This window comes from Cyprinodon variegatus, unplaced genomic scaffold, assembly GCF_000732505.1.
Source record: "Cyprinodon variegatus isolate N-32 unplaced genomic scaffold, C_variegatus-1.0 Scaffold168, whole genome shotgun sequence".
Lineage (NCBI taxonomy): Eukaryota > Metazoa > Chordata > Actinopteri > Cyprinodontiformes > Cyprinodontidae > Cyprinodon > Cyprinodon variegatus.
The window spans coordinates 1,231,701-1,258,018 of record NW_015150621.1 but is presented as its reverse complement, the minus strand read 5'-3'; the positions used below and the strand labels follow the sequence as shown (position 1 = coordinate 1,258,018).

Genomic DNA, 26,318 nt, shown 5'->3' with positions numbered 1-26,318 from the left:
AAAACAGTTATAAAGGCCAAACAGAGTTCAAACTGGTGCAGGTGGAAGCTACATGATAGATAGCAGTGTGCTGATAAGAATATTTTTTTGATTCAGAAATTTTGTACACTGCAAATTGTTATCTGACACTCTGTGACCTTGGGGTTCACATGCTTAGACTGTAAAACACATGCATATACACACCCACCCATGACTTGCATTGCGAGCAGAGGAGGAGGTGATACCCTCTGACCACAATAATCCAGTGGTTTATAAAAGAGCTATTTGTCTTGAACTAGTCATCACTGTTTCTTGGACACAACAGAGAGCCAAGGTAGGATTACAGAGTGTTACATTCCTCAAGGGGTTACAGTTTCTATAATCTAGAGCAAACAAATTCAGCAATGCTGTACCTTGTTTTGATATGTAGCATGATTGCACATTTAAAACAATTGGAATGCTGCAAGGATTGAATGGAATAGAAATTAAAATACATATCATAAAATTAGATTTATTTGTCCTACAGATAAGCTTTTGCCTTTTAATTTTTTGTCCACTCTGCAATAAACAGTAGTCTAGGTCAACATCTGTATTAATGTATTTTTGTTAATATTTTAATTCCTAATAACAACACCTTATAAACTTCCATTGGAATGAATTTGTTAAAAGTTTCATTTTTTTGAGAGTCTGTGTATTCATTAGTGAGTCTGTGTAGGAGATAGTAAGATGATCTACTGTGTTGAAGTTATTTTTAGATTAGTGGAAGCTAAACAAGGACTAGCAAGTTTGCTTGCTTGCCTTCTGTTAATTTGTTTGATAATCTTTTTTTTTTTTGGAGCTATTTTCTATCTTGCATGTTAGTCAGATTTTTGTGTGTGTGTTTTATGTGAAATTGATAGCACCAGGCACATCCATGCACCAGGGATATCCACTCACTTGGGTGTTTGACTTTTTCCATCCACATTCTTAAACAAAATGAGAGCTTTCCTTATTGATATCCTTAAAGAGAGAGAAAACACACAAACATACAAAAACATTTATGTCAGGCCAAACTAACCTTTGAAAAACTTTATAGATTAATTCCTACAAGTACGCCACATTTCTCTTATAGATTTCTTTGTGTACACAATACTTGATAACATAATGAAATGAAGATGCTAAGAAAAACTAAGCATTAGTGATGTTTTCTATTATCATCATATTTCTGTGTTTTTTACTTTTTTTTTTTTGGTGTTAAGATGGGGAAAGTGGTGACAGTGATCCTTGGGATCGTGGCTGTCGTTATGACCGTACTGGCCATCACTTTTATTGCTCTTTTTGCAACAAAGGGAAATGGTGAAAGCATAGATGGTAAGTAAATTAATCTCTAAAACTAATATAAATGCTAAGGGAATATCAAAGGGAGTAGTTATGTTTAGAAGGTTTTATTTTTTTTTAACTCATTGAGAAAAAAAACATGACATTTCTAAAGCTTGGAATTAAAAGGTGATTTTAGTAAATATAGATAACGACAAGCTGCATCATCTTAAGTATGTTGCACCCTTTTAACATGATAAATGAAATGTATTCCACTAAACTTGTGGCAAATTATGTAAATTGAGGCAATTCTTTACAAAGGGGTTATAAGGTTTTTTTTATGCAAATTGCTTTACCTCTGGTGAAACCCTTCTCATTTTCTGAAATGGTGAGAGAATGACTATATTGTGTTTCAAATGATTGAAAACCAGAGAGTACAAAACTGAAAGAATTTTTTGAGTAACAAAAAGCAATTTTAATTTATCTGGTTTTTTGGGTGTACTTGTTGTTTTTTTTTAGAAACATTAGATGGATTTGTTCCTCAGTGTCCCAACATTCCTAATGCTGAAAGAGTGGACTGTTACCCTGATGCTGGAGCCTCAAAGGTAGAAATAAATAATCTGTCATCCGTGGAAATGATACTTATTCTGTTCATCTTTTCAGTTCTTAGTCTTACAATTGCAAAGAATAATAAATAATACAAGTATTATATCTATTACATTTTGCCAGCTATAAGCAAATAACTGAGCTCTAATAGTATGATTGGTTATATTGACTAATGATGAAATGAGGGGTATGGTTAAAGGTATTACATTTCCATTATCTTATATTAACAGTCAGGATGTGAGCAGCGCGGCTGTTGCTGGAGTCCTCTGGATCAGCGAAGTGTTCCCTGGTGTTTCTTTCCAACCAACCATGGATATAAAGTGGAATCAGTACACAACTCTGACTATGGTAAAAGCCATACTTCCCACCTAACAGCTTTATCTTCAACCTTTCATGTTTACTAACCATTACCGGTGTTAGCTGTATTTTTCATTATCCTAATGACACGGAGAGGTAATCTATTCTCTCATTGCATCTGCAATTTAGTTTATTTTTGCCAATTTTGAACTAGGTATGATTTTTTAGTGAAACTGCAATGAATTACATTAGAGTATATGATTGACTTAAGTAAATGTAAGTTTTTTTTGTTTGTTTTTTTATTTGTGTGTCATTTCTCTGCCCAAAATGTGCCGAATCATTGTGTTTATAAAAAAAATCAAATTATATTTGCACTAATTTAGTTTGTAAGCTACGAAATAAGAGCACATTTGAAAGAAGAAACAGTAGATACAATACAAATGTGAAACAAGAATGGGTACACTGAAAAAAACAACGTGTTTTTTTGTTTTGACCAAAACAAACACAATCAAGCCTCTGCATTTTTTCAATTAATTTTGTGGCTAGTTCAAGCTATCCAAGTGTTTACATGCAAAAGGATGGTAGATGCAGGACAGTAACTTAAAAAAACAAAACCTTGCCAAATGAAAAGCAAAAGAAAAAAACAGGATCTATAATAGTGGGAATTAGACCTACAGTATAGTGTGTTAGGAATGCTATATATACACAATTATCTATTGCTGAGAAGTGCAAAAATGTGAGATAGCTAGAAACAACAACTGCGTACAAGATATACCTATGAGTCACAATTATATGATCACTGAGGCCAAAAGAAGGAACTGTTATCTTATTTTAGTACCGTAAACTGTAGTTTTTACACCCTTAATTCGTTTGAACTTTCCCAGATACTTGAAATACTGTAGCAGATCCACATAACCACAATTTAAGAATCACCTGACATAAGAAATACATTTTAACACTATAAAAAGTTATAGAAAATGGCGCAGTATCAGTCTGATGCTCTCACCGATAGATCCAATGCTTACAGAGTCCAAAGTGGAAGAACCCAGATTATTTGAAAGCTCCTGCTTTTAAAGTAACTGGACTAACTTCATTTGAGTACCTCCTTGGTAAAGAAAACTTTCTGTTTGCAACAAAGGGTCTCATCTGTTAACAACAGATATTCACTATGCCTACCTATTTTTCTACGTATGCTTTGTGGGCACTCAAAGGAACAATGTGTTCGAACCCTTCATCATTCAAAATTTCCATTTTTGAAAGAAGCTACAAGACCTCATATCAGCAAAATAGTCCACTGGGTGTTTATCTTAATCGGTATTACAAGCCGAACCTTGAATAAAATAAAAAGTCTAACAGTACATTGTCTTCCAAAGGACCACAAACTTACTTTGATTACTATGGACTGTCCATACTCACTTCTTACTTAAAATGACAAAAATCAATGACAAACTTTGAAACTGCCACTTTATAGATTACATGTATCATATCAGTATTGCCTGACAACCTTTGATTTGGTCCACTGCAATATCAATTACTGTTGTTTTCTTCCTTTTACTTCCTAACAATCCCCTTGGCCTTTAATAAAGGAGAGACCTTCTGTACAGATTAGCTTGTGACTCACTGGCTGTTTAAGTCAGTATTTTTCCATTTTCCCCACTTCAATGATCCTTCTTGAAGAAGAATAATGAGTTTAAATGTGCTTATTTTAACTTATTATGACTGATATGAAGAATTTGTTTTCTTAAAAAAAAGTACTATATGGGGAAAATGGACTCCCTTATGGAGGATGTTGAGACGGATTTCGGTCTGCCCCAACTCAAGTTAAACTTATTATATAAGCTGACATATATATAGATATTGACACCAAGTTTCTACATTTTTGGTTCAAAATATTTTAACTATAATTGTGGTTAAGTGATAACAGTGCTAAAGTGGATTATTTTCTAGTTTAGACACGGTTTGTTGTTCAACATCATTGTGATTTTTCAATTACAGAGGTTTACAATGTCTATGTTTTTTATGAATCTAAAAAAACATAGACATGATAAATAAATAAATAAAAAAATATGAAAATACTGACACAAGCTTACTCTGTGTTCCAAAGATTCCATTCAATTGTTTTGTCATACAGGATAAATGAATTTAGATATGAAATAATTTATTACTTTTATTCGTCATCTTCTGCTTATTCCGGTAGAAGGAAGTCAGCTGCAGGGAGCTCTTTAATATCTAGCCTTGTATGACTTCCTTTTTTATATTAAATATATTAATTGCTACAGTTTTAACAAATGTGATTTCTTGGTTTTTATCCTGCAGTGATTCATGCTGAAATGACGAGAATGAAATCTCCCTCTATGTTCGGTGGCGACATACAGCAGCTGACTTTGCATGCAGAAATGCAGACAAGTAACCGACTTCATTTTAAGGTGACTGATCAGCTTATCTAGTTATTCCTTCATTTCTCTTCCTTCCCCTTTCTTTCCTTTAAAAAGGTAAACTGTAAATCAAAAATTGTCAATGGCCATGAGATAAGAAACTGCCTAATTGACCATTTTTTCCCCCATAGATCTTCGATTCCAATAACAAGAGGTTTGAGGTCCCTCATGAGCACATCGCTACAGTAAAGAGCAACCCCACCACCCCTATCAGCGAGACACTTAAGATCACAAACGAACCTTTTGGCCTGACTGTCAGCAGAAACAACAGAGTACTGTGAGTATTGCCATTAGGGTCTTTTGTGATTTGTCTTGAAATTAAACAGGGTAAAGTAAAACTCAATGACATGGAATAAAATTACTGAGTAGATAACAGCATTTCTATATTTTTTAATATAGAACCATATCTGATATAGTCAGTAATCTCTTTTCATCCGTTTTACCATAATCTAAGCAATTCCTGTAGGGGTTATGTTGTCTAAATACCTCTATAAGAATAACATTGAAAGCCAGATTGATCATGTTTAGCACTTTGGTCTAGTTACCGGTATACACATTAATAGTATGGACTTTCTCCAAATAATTCTGCTTGGGCAAAAGGAGATAATCTGCAGAACCTCCAAAGCGTGATTGGGTAAAGCAAAACCTAGTTCCTGCCTACCAAAGTTTGGTTTCAGCCAGTCATGGTAACAAATGAAACCATGAGAAACCACTTCAAATTATTCTTTTACACTCCAGCTATTCCTCTTAAGCAAATTAAATCATGAATTTTGACAAAGTAGAGGTGATAGCAGCAGCCATGCATACGTCCTCCTGCGGCATCATTTTCTGAGTTTATTTGACTGTGGGCTCAACTACTCTTTCTTTCATCACAGGTATATGTCCTACCTTAAACCATTATATTGTAACGTGATTGGCTGACCCCCTTTGGGTTGGACTCAAACCATTTAAGCTGAAGCGGTACAAGATTAATTCTCATGTGTTTGTAAATTCACAAATACTGCAAGAATTCAGCTTATCAGGAAGGTCACTGTGAAGGTGATAAACTTTGAAGGTTATAAACTGAAGATATGAGTGTTAATACCAAGTACTGAAAGGTTACTCCTTCTAATTTTATAATTTCGCCAACTTATAGCATTAAAGTCAGTTCAGAGAACAATGTTAATATTACGATATTGAACTGCCCCTCAGGGATGGTATGCAATCCCATTAGGTTTCAAATTATTACCGCCATAACTGCTCTACATAACAGGTATGTTTAAAAAACAAAACATATACCGTACAAAAGCTGATAAATAATACAGGATTACTTCTTTGCCTTCATTTGCCTTAAAATGAATTAATTTTTGGCTTTTTTGACATAATTTGCCTCTCATTATTTGCATCCATTTAACCTTGAGGACTTAGGTTGTTGTGGTGTCACTCAAGGAAAACAAAAGTTGGATTTTAAATGTAGACCATGTTTATAAAACGGATCACAGTATTTTAATCAAATCCACAATAAATCTATACAGTGGAATATATTGGGTTGATACTGATAAAGAGAAATGAAAAAAGTTGGTATTGCAGGTGTTGTGCTGTGCATTAATACAGGAATTATGAGAGTCTAAGTATCTATCGCTAAAATGCATTTGTTACAGGGTACACAAAATAAATGTTAGGCACAGGCTGTCAAATATATTTACCCACAATATGCCCTGAAATTTATGACTTCAAAGCTAGTGACACATCATGTTAGAGAATAGCTTTCTAAGAACCACCCTCATCCATTGAAACAACTGTGTCATTTGGTTATGTGGTTTTAGGTATGCCAGTGGAGATACAACATATCCTTGAATAAACATGTCTTTTTAAAACACTTTAGGGCCTAGTTTATTTAGGATTTTCTTAATATATATGTTAAGCACGGTATGCAATGCGTTACTAGCAACCAATAAAACAGTAATTATGCAGTTACAGCTATTCTGTTACATATAACAATACTACAATTACAACATAAACTTGAGACCTCACCATCAAGCCATTTCTGTTTCCTACGTTAAATGAAAACATCTATCTAAAAACATTATCCAAAAAGCAATGAAAACACTGAATAATCTGAATTTGGTCATTTACATTTCCAATGAGTTTCATTTCCATTCAATTGGCCATGTACAAAGTTTTATATTGTCAGAAATATCCTGTCCATTGGGGAAGAGTTTTGTAGGACCTTGACCTTGACTTTAGCTGTATTTTTCTAAAGTAAATAGAGACATAAAATAAAATAAAAGTTATTTGAGTTTTTTTCTTTACTCAAAATATATTTTCCGTATTATTGAAAATATAATTTAAAAATCTTTTCATAATCACCATATACTGTAGATATGGTGCAGAACAAAAGGAAAGCTATCCCTGAAAAGATTAACCAAAGAACAGCAACTTCAGCTAAACCCCTTTAGAGGCCGTACAGTTTCCAAATTGTTTATTAAAGTTTTTTCCAAAAAAAGTCTATTTATAGGTTGTACTTCAATTAAAATTCAAACACTCCGTTCCAAATAGCAGATTTGTATATAATAAAGTTAAATAATTTATTTGCTAAAGTCAAACATTGACTTGTAGAAAATAATATCTAGATGTAGGTCAATTTTGAGTCAACTCACTCAGTGAAGTAAGTCTGTTTTGCTGTAGCCCCTAAAAACTAATAGAAAATTAACCTTTTTTAGTTCATAGCTTCCCTCCTTTGAAATTAAGCCAAAGCATAGAAGTCAGGCTTTGAGTGTTTGCTCAGTGTTTTTTTTAACCGCATTTCCTGGTTATTAAAAAAGAAAGCAATGTACATAGTTTTTAGATTAAATAAATCCCATGTGCCTTGGTAAAAACATCTTATCTTAACAACATGCTGCAATTAGATTTGAAAATATTCACTCTAAAATATAGACGGACTATATGATCAAAAGCATATGAATGCTTTAAATTCCTTGGAATTTAGTGATATAGATTTACTAATACGCCTTGTTTCCAGAACATTTTGTAAAGATCGAACTAAATAAATCCTATTTCTAATCACAAGGAATATGTAAAACACAGGTACACAATCATCCAAAAGTCACAGCCCAACCTTTGCTTTAGGATAAACTAACGTCCTGCCTTATCTGTAATTTTCCCACCATATCCTCTTGCTTTGAACTAGGAGACTTGATGTTGCATATGTGATAAGTTGCTGAATTGGAATACTGTTTTAAATTTAACTGATTTTGGAGTCTACTTTATTATCTATTTAAATTGTGTCCATGCAGATGTGTCTTTTTCAAATGTTTAGTTGATGTTAAATATACAAAGTGAATGTACTACATTAGCAGTCAAGCAGAACTTTGGGAACATTTCACCATTTACCTTGCACAAGTTTGACATGATGTCCTGACAACAAAAACGATAAGAGTACACATTATCAAGTTGATAACAATGACTGGTAGTACTGAGTGGCAATCAGGCTTAAATATTTACTTTTAAACTATTAGAAACGGGACTATATGATCAATAAAAGTTGATTGCGGTATCTGATTGCGGCAATAACGACAATTTAAAATCCAAGTACTGATTGTGCACGCAGGCTAGTCGTGATTCTGCTCTGCTGCCTGTGTGGCTGGCATGTGGGTGTTCTATTGTTGTAATGAAATGTTCTTATAAAAAGATATGTCTATTTACAGTTTCAGTATTGCACTGATGTTATGTAACAGATCATAATGGCTGACCACAAAAACTCTGTTTCGACCAACATGGTTATTATGATTACACATTTGCAAGGTCTGTTTATTGCATGCATCACTGTTACTTGCAGATTTTGACAACTATCAATTCATGTCTCATGTTGAAGAAATGCTACCCAGAAGGCCTATTAAAGCTTGATGAGATCAAGTGCTTTTTGGGTTTTTGTTTTGCAATAAGTCCTTCACAATTCTTGTCTAATTCTGCTATCTCCGCTCACAAACGCATACTCTTGTTTTTTTTCTCACATTTTTTTTTCTCACTCTTCTCACCCATCCAGTTTTTCACATTACAATCTCTCACATCTGTGATATTTTCTTCTCTAAACACATTCAGGTTTGACACCACCATGGCTCCACTTGTGTTTGCCGACCAGTACATACAGCTGTCTGCTAAGCTCCCATCTCAATACATCTATGGCCTAGGTGAACATGTACATCAAAGATATCGACATGATATGAACTGGAGAACCTGGCCCATTTTTACCAGGGATGCTTTCCCCAATGGGGTAAGGAGTTTTACACAGACACAACTCTGTTGATGAAAATTTTAAAAGTTAATAATTTCTGTGCAAGTGCAATTAACTGAAGAATATATGCATTAGCACACATATGTGACCTCTACATGTTTTTTTTAAATTGCTTCGCAAATGTTTTTTTAATTGAATGTATCATGATTTAATTAACAATATACTTATCCCTCCTTATTCAGTTGCAGTGAGTCTCCTACATTCCTCCTGCAATTCAAAGTTTTTTTCCCCACATCCTTTCTCCCTGCAGGGAACACACAATCTCTACGGACAGTATCCCTTCTTCCTTTGTCTCGAAGATGATACAGGAAAGTCATTTGGGGTGTTTCTGCTGAACAGCAATGCCATGGGTAAAGATAAACACCAACACATGTACACACAGGATACACACTTGTCTATGTGTTTCACTCTCCTCAGGGATGTTCACAGAGACCATGAAAAAACAGTGTGAAAAAGCAGCTATGTGTTTAAGAGCAGAGTCTGTATGATCTTGCAGTTGCAATGTAGATGATGAGTAAAGCATTCTTTATGTTTTTTTTCTAGTAAGATAATCTAAAAAAATCAGGTTTTAGAAAAATCCAAATTTAATTTGAATACATTTATTAAGTCATACATACATACATACATACATACTGGCACAAAAAATAATTTCTATAAAATAAATTCAACTGCAGCTTTTACAGAAATTGATACCTGAGCTATGTTAGTTGATCGGTCTCTTCCGAAAACCTAATTAGTATTTCCTGATTATTTGTATCCTAGGTTAAATATGATCTAAAATAAAGGCACATTTATCCTAGCCACTCTCCTAAATGGGGAAAAATAATAAAAGATGCAATTAAACAATAAGGCATATTTGCATTAAACTTCAAAAGTCATGAAAAGGACTGTATTTTAATTATTTTTACTCAAACTCCTTCATGTCTACACTCAACCAAAAAGAAAAAGTTTAAAACTGGAACACGAAAAAACAACAAGTAATGGCTGAGGGCATTAGCATATCGGTCAACACAAAACAACAGTAAAATGGTTTTACACATTTATATTTAACAAGAAAAAAGGTCAGTTACAATGACTCACAATGAGCTTTACTTATACCTCACCCCGGTGACGCAAATAGAGGTTCCGCTGCGTCAATCAAAGATCTGTGTGCACAAATCTAACAGAACAATTAAGAGCTGAATTAGACTGAAAAGCATCAAAAAGCTCCACTTTAATGTTGACCCTCATATAAAGTAAAATGTTTATTTTATTGTTTCTTGTAAACCAGTAATAATCTTTTTAAGACATTAGTGGAATTTACAAATTATGTTTCTCATCTGTTTTTTATTCAGAGGTGACTCTGCAGCCTGCCCCAGCAGTGACCTACAGGACAATTGGAGGAATCCTTGACTTCTACTTGGTGTTTGGAGACACACCAGAGCAAGTTGTTTATGAGTTCCTTGAGGTATCATTCATTCATTTTTAATAGATGGGCTTTATTCATATTTAGCTTTACAGCTATAAGATCATGCGAAACCCTGCTCTCTAGCTCATCGGCAAGCCTGTCATTCCTGCCTACTGGTCCCTGGGCTTCCAGCTCTCTCGGTGGAACTACACTAGTCTTGCAGAAGTGAAAAAGACAGTGGAGAGGAATCGGGCTGTGAACATTCCATATGTAAGATCTGCTTTTCTTTCAATTCATACTTCTCTTACTTTAAAATTTTCAGTTTTTCTTCAATATCCTGTTACAGGATTTTTAACATAAAATAATTTCAAAGAGTTATAACTCAGAGTTATAACTCTCTCTCTCTCTATTATATTTGAATATAAAAAGCAATGATTAACATTTTGTACCAAAACTTTCTTATGCAATAATGTGGTTATATGAAATGTTTGCTCTTGCTTAGCATGGTATCTATTTTGTTATCTATATGTCAGCGTTAACAACTGTCATATACGGTTATAAGTTATTTTACAGCTTTTAGAGTTCCAATATGAGTAAATAATAAACTCTCATTAAGTTGGATATGCAAGGTGTAAACCTTAGATAAAGGCACTGCTTAGATTGAGAAAATAACATCCCAATCAATACAAAACCGTTTTCTTTTTTGATTTGACAACACTGAGAAAAAAAATATATTTTAAAACTGAATAATTTACAGCTGAATGAAAAGTTTTGGCAATCTTGGTAACAAAAAAAACAGGCCTTCTTTTTTACTGTTACCACTGTTTCATAGCTTCTTGGAAAGGAAACAGGCGCAACTGATAACTTACCTTGTAAACCTGTTTTTGAATTTGAACTCCTGTGTGCTCCCAGGCAAGACATTCTAACCACTACACTATGTGTGAGGACGTGATATGAAGGTTGGAGCAAGAGTTCGACAGACAGCCTGAGTGATAGGGATGGCCTTTAGCTTAGATTGGGTAATCCAGCTCTCTGTCAAATAATGGAGAGTCTTCTGGCCTGTACAGGTTCAATCCAGGAGCCACAATTTTTCAAGCGTCAACCAATGTTAGCACTGATCAAAGATCAATCGACTGGGTTCCTTTTATTATCTCATTCATCCTCAACTGAATGTTAAAAATACTCCATTATCTTGTTCCGACTAAGCCATATGATAAATACCAGTTCTAGTCGACATTTTCTAGGAAATGAGCCTCACTTCTTATCTTCATGTCCCTTATGATAGTAAGTGATACTGAGAAGATCTTTTTTGTTTATAAATAAAACAGTTATTCTGTGTCATTTTTAAAAAATCCCTTTAAGTCAGACAGCATTTAATTTGACCTTTATTATTTCCCAACATGTCATTTGAAGTGAAGCCTAGCAGACCAGCTCAAAAAAAGTCCTCCTAGTAAAAACATGAATCATATTTAAAGATATAAAGTCTCGATAAGATATTTGCAGAATGCTTATGAAAAATATTCACTGGATCTTTCTTTATGTGTATCAAAATGAGCAGAAAAACAAGAAAAGCTATATAATTTCAGAAATCTACTAGGTTACTGGAAACAAGTAGCCACAAACAGGAAAGAAATCCTGTGTTAAACCTTTTTAGGTAAATAATTCGAAATAAAGCCTAAATTGTGATATTTTTCTAACAAGGGGTCAATATCAATCTATTAGGGATGCACGATATTGGGATTTTGGCCGATATGCCGATATTTTAAAACTCATGTAGCCGATAACCGATATCGATACCGATGTTAAAGCTGGACAAAAATAAGTAGTCATTGAAAATAGCAGTTTTGTTATCCATTTCTGAAAAATAATATACTCAAATATATTTTCATATGCTGATATCAAATTTATTTTTAAAAACGCGGTATCGATCTATTTTACTTTCAAATTTGATCATTCTGTCACAAACTGTCGTGATATTTTGCAAATTCTTGTGAGATTTTGTAAGTAAAATAGATCGATACCGTGTCAATATATCAACATATAAAATATGGCAAAATTTTGTGAATTTTCGGGGGATTTCGTAGCATAACGATGACATATAGCAATATTTCATTAGTAAAAGAGATTGATATGGTGTTTTTAAATGGCAATATATCAGCATATGAAGATATTGTGATATTTTAATGTATCAATATTTTTCCCCTCGTCTTTAGAAGTTTTTAAGTCTGTAAAAAAGAAGTTTTTGAGGAAGAAGAAGAAGTTTTTTTTTTTTTTTTGACTTTAGAAACTCAGAAACTGATCAAATATCGGGTTAAATATCGGTGGGGTGGCCGATGTCCGATATTCAGTTTAAAGGCCGATATAGGCCGATACCAATAGGGGGCCGATTATATCATGCATCCCTCCAATCTATATTACACAGAAATCAAAAAAGGCATTGATAACAGTCTGATACTGCAGAGTCTAATATTGTTTTCTTGACAAACGATGAGTTAATACTCATTGTTTGTCCTAATCTTTATTCTACATTAAGTTATTCCAACATCTTGCGAGTTATGTTAAAAGAGCCCAAATACTATTCAACATAAAAAATTATTTGCTATGTTAACAGCAGCAATATTTATTTCCTCAAAAACATCCTTAGTTGACACATACAGTAGACCTTTAATCTTTTTTCTTCTGCTCTAACATTTTGATGTAAAGGGGAGTGCACAAATCCAAACGTTACACTAGTTCTCAACTTTTATTGTTTTCTGCAGATTTTTCATTGGATTTATTTTATTTATTTATTTTTTTTTGCTGACAGGATATCCAATACACTGACATAGACTACATGGAAGATAAGAAAGATTTCACCTATGACAAAGAGAAATTTAAGGAACTGCCTCAGTTTGCTGACTACCTCCATGAAAAGGGGCAGAGATACATCCTCATCCTGGTAAGAACAATCCACAGCTCACAGTATTTCTGCATAAGACACATTTATAAATTAAACACTAAAATGAGTATCCAAAGATTCATCTGGCAAATATAAAAATGCATGGTTTGTAGTGAACTGTAATTCTTATTTTTTGGCCAGTAAAAAAAAACAAAAAAAAAAAACCTCATGTAAAATAAAAATCATTTAAAATGTATATGCTGAATGTATATGAGTTCAAAAGGTCTGTACTTGTATGTACTACATTAGACAACAATATTAAAAGGTTGTAACAGGTTGTAACCTGCATTTTGTTTGATTTTGCAAGTGATTTATCGCACCCCTGTGAATTAAAATATAGTTTGTAACCTGGAACAAAAACTTGTTTTTTTGATTGAAATCTGAAATTGCAGTATATTTTTGCATTGATGTATTCTTTTTTAAAATGTCCTTCTTTCTTCAGGACCCTGCAATAGCCACCAGCAAAAGGGTAGGGGGTGCTGCATATGAGTCGTATGACCGTGGTACAGCAAAGAACGCATGGGTCTTTGAGTCAGATGGAAAGACTCCTCTTATTGGAGAGGTAAGCTATTTATTGATTTCATTTTCTAAAGATAATGCTTTAAGTCTTCCAGTTTTTTTATCCCTTGCAAGTAAAGTTTTGAAATAGATACATATAAAAATGATTTTGTGCAAATTTACATATTTTATTATTTCAACAAGTCTTTAATATAGCACAAAAAAACTGACAAAATCGTCACAAGCACTGACCATGGATGATCAATTTTCTCACATCAAAAGCTTCTTAAAACACTTTAGATGCCCTGCAAGTCTATTAAATAGGTGACAGAATATTTATTTTTCCTATAAACATGTTTTTAACATGAGACCCAAAACCACCAACAGTTTCTAGAAAACTTACTAAATGTTTTGTAGTTTAACTTTCCTGTTTCTCAGGACATGCACAGCCCAACTATACATGTTTGTAGAATTAATTCAGTGCCTCTACCAAGCTAGCTGTTATTTCTGACCAGATACTCAGGCCATATATTATATAATTTTTTTCACAGAGCACAGATTTGTAAAGTTGTTTCCCACAGAGTGTCGACATATGGAGCAAGATATGTTTTCCCATGCTTTTATATTGTAGCCTTTGATTATACACACAATTAGGCATAATCCAAACCATCATCGCCTTTCCATGCTGTTTTATAAACAGGTCAAACATATGCATTGATTCTGCATTAGTGCCTAATCTTAAAATGTTCTGAGTCACTGCATGACAGATGGGGTGTTCAAACATGTGCAAATGCGTGTATCTGTGAGCTGAAAAAAAATTGCTGCTTGTACCCACTTTTAAATGGAAAGCTATATTAGGCTGTCTGTAGAAGCAGACTGCACCCTTGAATATGACTGATTATAGTTAATTTTCATGTAACTAAAAATGCCCTGGCTTTTGAAAAAAAAAAAAAAAAAAAAAGCCTAGCTCTTTCAAAACAATCTTGCACTAGTTAAAAAGTGGTTCATTCATTGGTGTCCTGGGTGTGCCCCATTCTTCTCCATATCCTGCCCCTAATAACTTGCTGCCCTAACCCCACATCACATCCAACACACTATGCTGACGAAACATTTGAGAGCACATCTAAATCCAACTCATCTGTTGCAGTCATTTCTCCAAGCTCTATGCAGAATAGCAGGACTTTTATTTTTCTAATTTTCTCACTTAAGCTCTGACTCTGTAGAATTTTAAATGATCAATGTGGGCTCATAGTATGCAAAGCTACATGCCACGCATTAGTCACTTTCACTATTCTTCATAATAGTTTTTGCATGAGTGTGTACCCTAACAAACCTTTACTTATGTACAATTTCTTAGAACTGCACCCTAATCATGTCAAGCATGCAAACACTTTAGGTTGCAACAGGTCTGCTACAGCTTAAACTATCATTTCTTTTTGTTTTGTTTGCTGTGATTGGTTCCATGACACAAAAGGAGCATTTTGATAATAAGAACTAGGCAAGGCAAGGCAATGCAATTTTATTGGTATAGCATAATTCAAGGTGCTTTATGTTAATTAGATAATAGAATAGAAGTAAAATAAAAGCAGAAAAAAACCAACAACATTTGTAAGACTACCGTAATAGAACTATGGGACCACAAAAAATACAGAATAAAAGAAAAAAAAGTAAAAAGAAACATTGTAAAAGCAGGTAGAGAAGAAAGTATAACAGTTTGATCACAACCTTAAACTAATAATGCCTCACTTGGCAGTTTTAATTCAATGGTCAAAGGCATCTCTAAACAAATGGGTTTTTAACTTTGACTTAAAAGAACTCAGGCTTTCAGCACTTTTGCAGTCTTCTGTGAGTTTGTTCCAGATAAGTGGAGCATAGAAACTAAATGCTACTTCTCCATGTTTGGTTCCAGTTCTGGGTGTACAGAGTAGACTGGAGTAGAACTAGGAGACCTGAGGGGTCTGGGAGGTTGGTGCACTGACAACACGTCTGTTATGTATTGAGGTGCTGATCCAGTCAGTGATTTATAGACTAGCTGAAGGATTTAAAAGTCTATTCTCTCAGCTACAGGGAGTCAGTGGAAGGATTTCAAAACCGGTCTAATGTGCTCTATTTTCTTAGTTCTAGTAACTACACGGGCACCAGCGTTTTGGATAAGCTTCAGCTGTCTGATTGACTAGAAACTTGTCTTTTTCACAAAACATATTTTTAGAGAAATGGCATATAACTTGATCTTTTTTAGTGAGCATTCATTCATAATACTGTACAGTAGCAACTTAGATCAGGAGAAAGACTTTTCTCCCATTATGAAAATACATGTCATGCTTTTAAACAAATAACTTCAAAAGATTATTGGGACCCAGCAAATATTTACATTACTATAAAGTTCATCCATCCATTTTTTGACATGTTTAATCCCAAGTGGGGTTGTGAGGGGTACTGGTGCCTATATCCAACTGTCTACGGCCGAGAGTCGGGGTACACCCTGGACAGGTTGCCAGTCCATCGCAGGGCAACACAGAGACAAACAACCATTCACGCACACACTCATAAAGTTTATAGATGGTTGTAAATCTGAAAGAAAAAAAAAAATTATAATAAGAATTTAAGGAGATTTAAAGAGGTTTGGACCAACTTTCCTTTGAAGTTGTGAGAAAAATAAATTGTGATCATTGTAGGCACGAACTTGTCACAACTTCACAGCAGTTACATTTAGCAGTTACACTTGAATATTCATAACTTAAGAATGTTGAGTCTGTGCGTACTTTTAAAAAAGTAGATATTTAGAAAAAAAGTTTGACATTACTTTCAATATTTAAATGTTCAGCCAGTGAGGAGCATAAACATTCTTGTTTTCACTGGGTGCTCCTTGTTGGGTGTTTAAAGTAAGCAGTTTACCAATTTCTGTTTCTCCTGCCCCCTAATCTAACATAATTTTTGTTTTCTTGACTTACTTTTAAAGAAAGAAAATTATATTTTTTTCATTATAACTAAAATGAATAGTTATAATTTTTTTACATTAATTTTGATTTAAAATAGTTAATTGCTTGAAAGAAAGGGGATTTATTGTCACGTTTCCGTGTGTGGTCAAATATCTAAGTTGTGCCAACACATGTTTCATAAGTGAGGGAGGGAAAATTAGTTGGATGAAACAAAGCATCTGATAGTGTATAGAAAGTGTAGGTAGCATGAAAGAAAAAAACAGAAAAGATAAGACTGTAAATGGATCAGAGGGGGCTTTTAGATAATCGACCACAATGTATACAGAGACAGACTGTCTGTCTAACTCAGCAGCTGACAAGACAATTACACAGGTACCCATGAGACAGAAGAGAAAAAAAAAATCAGGTACCTGGAACAAGACTAGATGGAAGCAATGATATCACCTTTGGAGAGAGGGCAGGGGCAGCCAAAAGAAGGGAGACAAAACCAAAACAAAAAAACAAACAAAAAAAAGGCAGCAAGAGGTAAGCAGTGACAAGTACCACCCGATTTGTTTAAAGTATTTCCCCTGAAGAAACCATTAGCTGGGATCTGTAGATGACAAAATCCTGGAGCAAGGGAACAAATTATTCATAGAAGAAAGATGGCATCTGCAACGGTCTATCAATAAGCTCTGACCTTGGAGTCCTTAACGTGTGCCGAAAGCATCCACCTATAAATATGTGTTCATGCACGGGAGCGTATATACGCATATTTCATATTGTTGCTACAATCAGGGCTAGGAAATTTTTGCAAGCAGAAGTAAAAGATCGCCAGAGTGCGGCAACCTTGAGATTTTATATCAACAGCAGTGTTTACACACAAAACTTGCATACATACTGGCACATACACACATAGAAAATATCTCCCTCTCCCTGTGTAGATTAATCATTTTTCTCAATACATGTCATTAAGGATGACTTCTAACACACAGTCACGTCGCCAGATTTCTATTGCATTATCGATTTCTTCTCTTCTCTGTTCTCTTCCTCAACTCGTCTGGCTCTTTATCCGCTTTCCCCTTTGCCACCGTTCCCTCATCAATCCACCCCTTCTCTTAGTTCATCTATATTTTCCTCTTTTTCTCATTCCCGCATCTTGGAGCTATTTCTCCAGCATTCCCACAGGCGACAGTCTTTTATTTTTATTTTAATAAAATAGACGGCCAGGCCGCTGTGTTAGCAAAAGAGTCCACCTCTGTATACAATATTAGCATATCATTTACTGTTAGCAGTGTGGAAAGACACTTATACATTCAAGATACATTCAAATAACAGAGTTCTATAAATATTTTTGTCTTTAGATTGGAGAGAAAACCTTAATTACAATCTGCAAGGCAAACACATGACACATTTTCCCAAGGTTTTAACCAGTGCAACTTTAAACTGTATTGCTTAAAAACAAGTCATTTTGATGCTTTGTCTCATTTGTAGGTGTGGCCAGGTGAGACAGTATTCCCAGACTACACCAGCCAAAGCTGCATCGACTGGTGGATAGATGAGTATGAGCGATTCTCCAGGGAGATCAAACATGACGCCCTCTGGATTGTAAGTAGACATTTAGGAGCATAAAATGATCACAGTATTTAGTGTCCCAATAGCGCTTGAATTTGTGATACATTTTGTGGCAACTGCTTTCCTTTGGGTTGAGTGCCACAGCGCCTAGCAATGATTGAGACAAAACAGGGCAGAAATCTGTATGGTTAAGGATTTCTCACTGAAATATGGGGTTTTGGACTCTCAATACTTAAGCAAAACACATGGATACCAAGTCTAAGGGATGTGTTTATCTAAAGTTTCTCTGGAGTCCATGATTAATCTAGGTCTTGAAAAAAAAAAAGAAAAAAAGTAGTTTAAAAAAACATTTTAAGGATGTAAACACTTCGGTAGATGAACCCGGATACCCAAAAGGCAAGATAAAATGTTGTTTTTATTATACAACACAATGTAATGCATTTGTTCTAGCTGTCATTTATGTTTGTTTCTAATCTTTATGCTTCCAGGACATGAATGAAGTGGCCAACTTTAAGCAAGGATCAGCTAAAGGCTGTCTTGATAACAACCTTAACTATCCTCCTTATACTCCACGTAAGACTTTTTCTAATCAGATCTTGCTGGACCTTTTAACCTTTTTTATGCAGTATTCACAAACACACACACCCAGCCCACACACATCACAAAAGTTGAGCAGAAATCAGTTTATTGTATCTAAAAAATTTCCTACATAATTTTTCCACCTTCTTAAAGTCTTTATCTTTTCTTTTCCCACAGAAATTCTGGACGGGGTGATGTACAGTAAGACTCTTTGCATGGATGCCAAGCAGGCCTGGGGGACCCACTATGATGTCCACAGTTTGTACGGCTACTCTATGGTGCTGGCAACTGAACAGTGAGTGCATCAATAATCAGTGACAGGAGTAGTATGGATAGCAAGATGATTGAAAGTAAACCTGCCATCTTCCTCCCTAGAGCAATAAAGCAGTGTCAAAAAAAAATAAAAATACATTTTTAATTTAAATAACTAAAAAACTACAAGAAAACAAAAATGAAAAACAAGCTTAAACAGACACTTTTGTGCAGTGGATTTGGAAAAAAACAAAAACTGGCATGTTAAAGTTTTGTTAATTCATTGCACTGCAGTGACTTTTGCTCTGCTCCACATCATGAAAATGACTCCTATGGAAATTTGTAAGTCGAATACCATTTGCAGAAATATGTTTTAATGAGCCCCTCTCCCTGGGTGCTTGAATTTCTTATGAGTTTTGGCACCAGAACTGTGTAATGGCCCATTATGTTTGCAAACCAAGAAAGGGGAACCACAGTGAGTAGAGGTAATAATCACTGGAGAACGGAAATTCATGTGGATCATGGATACCTGCCAAAAGAAATCACAGATGCTTTCTTTATTACATATTGCTCTTTTATGCTTAAAAAAATCATGTCAACGCACCCTTTATTCTATAGGCATTTGGCAGGCCAATTTTGACCTTTTTTGAAAATTTTAAAAATAGATGAGCTACACATTAAAGTAACATTTAGTGTGATGGATTCTTTTTGAATACTTGGCTGATGTTATTCAGCTCTTTTTTAGTTTTAAAACAGATTGTTCAATAAATATAGAGAAAGAAACCAACCTACATTTAAATAACTCATATTATGTCAGGGCAAGAAATTCTGCAACCTAAACAAATGTTGCATCATTTGCTTTATTTTGAGCAATTATTGGTGATTGAAAAAGACAAAATAAGCAATACTTTTTTTGTCAGAGTTAGAGAAACGGGAAACAATTCCAGATTAGAACCGAAGATTTAAAGGTAATGTGGAGGATTTTTGAGATTTTTTTAAAAGACCTGCCTTCTCCACCTAAACAAAAATGCACGTGTGAGACCATGCATGAGCCCATTTCTCCATGTGCATGCTCTGTTTAAAAATTGCTGTTCTCAAAGATCATACAAGCTTACTTTCCCCGAACGTCCCCCCTAACCCCTAAATCCCTTAATCACTATATAGAGCGGGGAATATATAGTGGATTTTATCGTGAACTCAGTTAACTGACCGTTCAGACAGATGATCACTGCTTTTTGCTCCATTGGTCAGTTAACTCTTTCTACACTTCATGGTGCATGTGCCCTTTTTGTTATTAGTAGCCTTTGTAATAGACGGCCAGGCCGCTGTGACAGCAAATCCCATAACGCTTTGCAAGGGGAGCTCTCCACCAAAAGCATTCCAGGATATATCTGCCTCTTCTGAGGCCTTTCTTTTCTACTCATAAACTTCATTGACACTTCCATTACGACCCTTGGCCATTTTTTAAAGAAATGCGGTGAGAAAGGTGAGCTTCAATGACTGTCTGAAACGGTAGCTCACCACCGATATGCATCTGAAAGTGCGCATGCGCAGAAAAAGATAGCTAATGGTAGAAGCCGGTAGGACGCACTTGCATAAACATATTAAGAGAATGATTGATAATTAGGAACCAGTATAAATTCGCATGACAAGGTCTGCATCTATTTCACTGAAAGTTTTATTTTTCCCACACACTTTGAATGCATCATACACCCCTCCTCCAAACAGGATTATTTTCTGCACCCACACTACAACAACAGGCAAACTAAATATGGCGACAGCAGGTGTTTCAACTGAGTAATAAACAGTATGGCAGTGGTTTGAATTTTTTACTCCGAGGATGTCGGACAAAAGGCAGTAATTTGTAATACATGTCGCAAAAACATTGCTGGAAAAGGTAGTGGCAATACCACTAAAAGTCCTCAGCTGCATAAATAAAATAAAATAACATTTTAAGAAGTGCAATAAAAAGCTTAGATTACTGAAAATATATAAAGAAAAATCATAAAAGCAAATTAGTAGTCCTACATGGCCTATGGATCTATGGTAAAACTAGGAAGTCATGTTATTACCAGCCGATTTGATCAGGATACTCATTTATAATAAAATGCTGTAGAAATGTGCTTGGTTAAAAAAAAAATAAATCAAAACTGTAAGACTATATGTGCTTACTTCTACAGTCATGCAACTCAAACACAAACCAACCTGAGAGTCGGAAAAATAAATAAAAATAACTCATGACAATATGCTGAATCATTACTTCTGTTCATCATTCATGTGTCTATTTTGCTTTTTTTCCCCCCGTTTTTCTCGCTCCCTCCTCTAATTACAATGTAGTATTGGCAAAAGACAAGATTTGTAAACATCAGCAAGACTTTGAATTGTCATGGAAATCAATGCAGCTTCGATTTCTCCAAAGTTAAACAATAGCATACAGACAGGAAAGGGAAGAAAAGCCCAACATGTCTATGGTTCGGTGTGTTTTACTCTGCAAGCATTAATGTCAGGGTGCATATGCTTGCAATGTTTTTTTTTTTTTTACTCTTTGTAATTTTTTGTTTATGGTTCCACCGTTCTTTGCATTGTTACGATACCTCACCACATACCTCACATGATTCTTTCCTCCATTTACAGAGCCCTGCGGCGTGTGTTTGGGTCAAACCGTACCCTGATGCTGACACGCTCCTCCTTCCCAGGTGTAGGGAAATATTCAGGACATTGGCTGGGTGACAATGGTGCCAACTGGAATGATATAAAATGGGCAATTCCTGGCATGCTGGAGTTTGGGCTTTTTGGAATTCCCTATGTGAGTAGAACATGGCCAGTTCGTACCTGTACATAGACAAACATGTGAACTAAAAAATTCACCAAAAAAAAAATAAAGCAGTTGCCATGACTATTGATATGGATATAAGTTGATATTCTTAGTTTTTTCCAACTCAAAGAGTTAGCACATATAAAAAAGTTAAAATTGTCACTACGTGCCTGAGTGTTAACTGTTTATTGTGCATGTAAAGAATTTAAAAGAAGCTGTAATGGTTAAAGTCAAGGTTAGAATGCATCTCTAAAGTTCACCGCTATCTAGCAATGAGATTTTTTATGACTATCTTTCTTTGAAAAAAAAAAGTTACAAGGTTGGATTTACGATAATTGAGTTTTTTGGACATTTTCCATCTGAGAGAAGATAAAATAAAGAAAATGTTTTGATGATCATTTTCTACACCGCACAATTTACACAATATTATTTACAGAATATGTTTTATACAATTTGCTTTACATAGCACAAAGCCTTTACACACCCACTGTGTAAACAAATAAATATTTGATGTTTGTTATACATTGTAATAAAAAAAAGCATTGATTCAAAAGATGCATTATTGAATCTAACATTTTCCTAAAGGCATATTTAAAAGCTGTTTGTCGAATATAAAATGTCAGGTTTTGTTCCTTTATGTATGTACAATTGTTTTTCCCTGGATGAACTTTAAGAAATAGATTTTTTTTAAGTTTATATCTTAATTTATTTGTTTTTCTTAATTACATACAAGATCCCGAATTCATTTTCTAGGAATGTTAGAATTGTGCCAAAGAGCAAGAAAAAAATATTTTTAATACTTTGATGTCATGGCCATGTTATATCCTACAGAAACATGCAGAAAAATGTTGGATGGACAAGCAGTCAGTTTTCCCCTTCAGAGGGGAGACTCAATCACAAAGTTAATTGATAGCTGGCCTTTTGGAGAGCTGTAGCCCAGCATATTATTGGGGAGTTCAGTGAAAGAAAAAACGTGGCGAAAAAAGGCCTCAAAAGCAGATATAATGGCAGCTAGCTTTTGATTTGTAAATCAAAAGCACAGTGAATAATTTGAAGGAATTTCAGAAGGCATGGACTGTATTTGGAGTCAGATTCCCAAGAACCCCCAACACAAGCTTACAATTCTCACATTCCTTACTTTTTGCCTCTCCTGAATTAGGAAAAACTATTTGGGCCGAGGAGAAGAATGATACTAGGCTTCATCAGCCGAGCCACAGGCTAATGGCACCCATGTCCACATGATAATTCATAAAAATAGAGCTATTAAGATGTTTAATTGATAAAATAAACAGAAATATTGCTTTGATTGTAATTAATCTATAGGATACGAGGTAACCTGTCAAGATGAGTAACTTAAATTAAATCATGATTCAATGATATTCCTATTTGTGCTCTCATAAATATTTTTCTTAATTTTCAAGTAATAGTTAATCTCAGATGAAGCTTCTTAATACTGTATGTTGGTTTTGACTGATGTTAATATAGGCAAAAGCATCCAGGCTTATGTCATGTAGAACTTTTGTAAGACTAGCATCACACACTTTATAAAATAGTATCTTATTGAAAAAAAATGAAAAACAGCAGAAGCAGAAATGCACTGCCGCAAACTACCCAAGTGTTTGTTTCCCCATAGTACAAAGTGCAAAAAGCAGCGAGAAAACAAGAAGCAAACTACACACACATACTCTTGCAGCAGTGCACATCAGGTGGTCTTACAGATACCAAATACTCCTTGTAGGACTCTGTCAAGGGGATTGTATGGGCCTCAGCTAATACATAAACACACGTATACCTTACAAAGAAAGAAGATGGAAAGAAAATGTACGATTTTGACACCTTCCTTCTCATTAACTCAGTAAAATATGGGAAGTTGTAGATAATAGAAAAAGGGAGTACGTGGAAGCTGACTAAAGGGCTGGAAGATACACTTTGCAAGTGGCTTACTTACATCCATTACATCCCATTTGAATTAAGTTTTTTTCAAATACATAATCTTGTGAACAGGTATCAGATTGGTGCCTATTTTTTACGCTCCTGGGGATCTATTTCTATCAGTTTGAGGCATTTTCCTTTGACACCTTTGGTTTTTAGACTTATGTTTATAACATTTAGAGTTTACATTTTAATAAATCAAACTTGAAATCCACAGCATGAATCCACAGAGTTTATCACTCTGAGTTTGACAAATGACCTTCCAGCTCTCTGCTTTCAGTAAAACAATATTATGGAGATACGTAGACACACCGTAGGCTCTGGTGAAATGTCAACCTGACATTTTTCCTGTGCTTTTCAGATCGGAGCTGACATCTGTGGATTCTTTGACGACTCAAGTGAAGAGTTGTGTCGTCGTTGGATGCAGGTTGGAGCTTTCTATCCCTTTAGTCGAAACCACAATGCTGAGGGATACAAGGTACAGTAAAGCCATTTTGTACTGCTGTTCTTTTATGTGAATGTCACTTTTAGATTTATGTACCACGCTGCCTGTTAGGTCTAAATAGCTGCAGGGTGTGCTCTTCATTCTACAACAGTACATTCTATAACAGTACATTGGTGCTATAAAGTCCAAGCGGTTAAAAATAATAAACTATTTTCTTTGTCCACAGCTGTTGGCATATACCAAAACTAGTACAATTGCTATATGAAGAGCGGAATCTCTGATTTTTCAATTTACAGCTTAAAATTTCAGTTGTTAAACATCATAGCCTCTCAGGGGGGAAAGTAAGAAAAAAAGGTAGATTCACACAGCAGTATTTGTGGATTTTATGCTTAAGGAAAATGTAACAGCTCTGCTGAAGTATGTCAGATTAGCATAATATGATGTGCCATATGGTGGACGTAATACCAGCATGTTGCAAAATATAAGACAGTTTCAGCATGGAAGGCCCCCCACTGACAACAGATGGACTTGGGAAGAATTACTTTTTCTACCTGTACACCCTCACCTCCAGCTGTGAGCCTAGCTGGATTTCCTGGTCAGAAATGAATCATCGCCATAAACCAACAGTTTTGCATGTGAGATTAGAGCCAGCCACCATTCAACAGGGTTTATATTAATGTATATTTTAATGTACAACAAAAATACAAAGACAATTATTTTTCTGTATGATCATCAGGACATGCTCTGCACACATTATTTTTATATCAAGGTTTTGAAACAAAACATGTTGTAAAATAAAAATATGTTTTCTTAAATATTTTGGATTTAGATTTCACTCAAAACTTTTTGGGATGCACTTAAAAAGGCACCCGCAGCAGTCGTTGCTTAAAAAAAAAGGACAATAAAATACTGAATTTAGCCTAGTTACACAAGCCAAGAGTGGGGCTAAATGACTAACCATTCGGGAACAAAAGGAGCCAACATTTATTGCTAATCTTATCCAAACGATCTGGCTCACTGATGGGGTGAGGAATTCCAATTACTAATTTGTAAGAGAAGTGATATATTGGTGTTATATTCCGGATGCTTTTATTGTGTTTCTAAATAAAAGATAAATAAATGAATAGATTGATAAATAAATACCACCAATGATGATTTGGCAAACCTGGCCAGAAATATGTAATTTAAAAGGCTGGGTTACAATACGTATTTGCTGTTACATAAAATTAATTTAGATTTAGTAGTGATTAAGGCTCAAGAGGTGGGGTTTTGTTAGGGTGGGTTGCCAGTTGAAGCTGTCTATCTCCATGATTGTGTTAATGGGCAAGACACTATGTCTACCTGATCTGCTGTTGATGATCAGAGGGATTTGCTTCTGTCAGTCTGCCCCAAGGCAGATGTGTAGGTTACAACCACCAGCTTGTGAATGACTAAATATAGAGTGAAGCCCTTTGGAGTTTATCAAGTCCGAGGACCCCAGAGCGCTCAGCAAGTATGGGGCATTTAACATTTTCTTATGTGTAAACAGCAGTAAAATCCTTCTTTAGATTCTGACCACCTTACCCACCTTACTATCTACTAACCAAATGGTAAATAGGAAGAAAAATATTTTTTTAGACTCGAAATTTTTAATTCATTCATTTCTTGGCAGATTCAGTTATAAAATAATTTTCTTTGGGGTATGTCTGGCTAGAATAAGGCTTTAGTTACAGTACAAGCCAAATGAGCTGCATTGTGTATTCACCAGATTTATGAAATAAGGAAATTGATCTAGAGATGAATCAGCTTATTATATATAAATCTATTGTTGTGTTTTTGTATTTCTCATTTAACAAGCTTAACTTAAAGATAGCGTGCCAAATCAGTGACTTTCTGTTGCTAAGAGACCTGGGACAAGTGCCTCTGAGCCTGTGTCTATGTTTAGATTGAAACTGAGCTATTTCTGCAGTTGACACTTATAACTTGTGAGAAAAGCTAGTCTCAGACACTAAACGTTGTGAAAACTGATGCTCTAACTAGACTCTTTAATGCTCCTTCAATGCTCATTACTGCTGCAAAAAATAGCAGTTTCAAACTAAGGTTGCAGATGTGTG

The 26,318-nt window shown here is 34.8% G+C and overlaps 1 protein-coding gene across 1 annotated transcript in view; it reads left to right on the top strand.

The window, feature by feature from the left end:
* Positions 1-232: 232 nt before the first annotated feature.
* The window catches only part of si (sucrase-isomaltase (alpha-glucosidase)), a 70,241-nt gene continuing 44,155 nt past the window's right edge, over positions 233-26,318 (top strand). The window contains exons 1-17 of the mRNA XM_015378257.1: positions 233-313; positions 1,218-1,329; positions 1,795-1,880; positions 2,112-2,229; positions 4,495-4,604; positions 4,745-4,890; positions 8,694-8,865; positions 9,137-9,236; positions 10,221-10,333; positions 10,418-10,543; positions 13,080-13,211; positions 13,654-13,773; positions 18,122-18,235; positions 18,691-18,775; positions 18,959-19,076; positions 21,668-21,839; positions 24,142-24,258. Of these exons, the coding sequence (XP_015233743.1) occupies positions 1,218-1,329; positions 1,795-1,880; positions 2,112-2,229; positions 4,495-4,604; positions 4,745-4,890; positions 8,694-8,865; positions 9,137-9,236; positions 10,221-10,333; positions 10,418-10,543; positions 13,080-13,211; positions 13,654-13,773; positions 18,122-18,235; positions 18,691-18,775; positions 18,959-19,076; positions 21,668-21,839; positions 24,142-24,258 (1,941 nt within the window). The 5' untranslated portion in view covers positions 233-313. The remainder of the gene's footprint in view (positions 314-1,217; positions 1,330-1,794; positions 1,881-2,111; positions 2,230-4,494; positions 4,605-4,744; positions 4,891-8,693; positions 8,866-9,136; positions 9,237-10,220; positions 10,334-10,417; positions 10,544-13,079; positions 13,212-13,653; positions 13,774-18,121; positions 18,236-18,690; positions 18,776-18,958; positions 19,077-21,667; positions 21,840-24,141; positions 24,259-26,318) is intronic.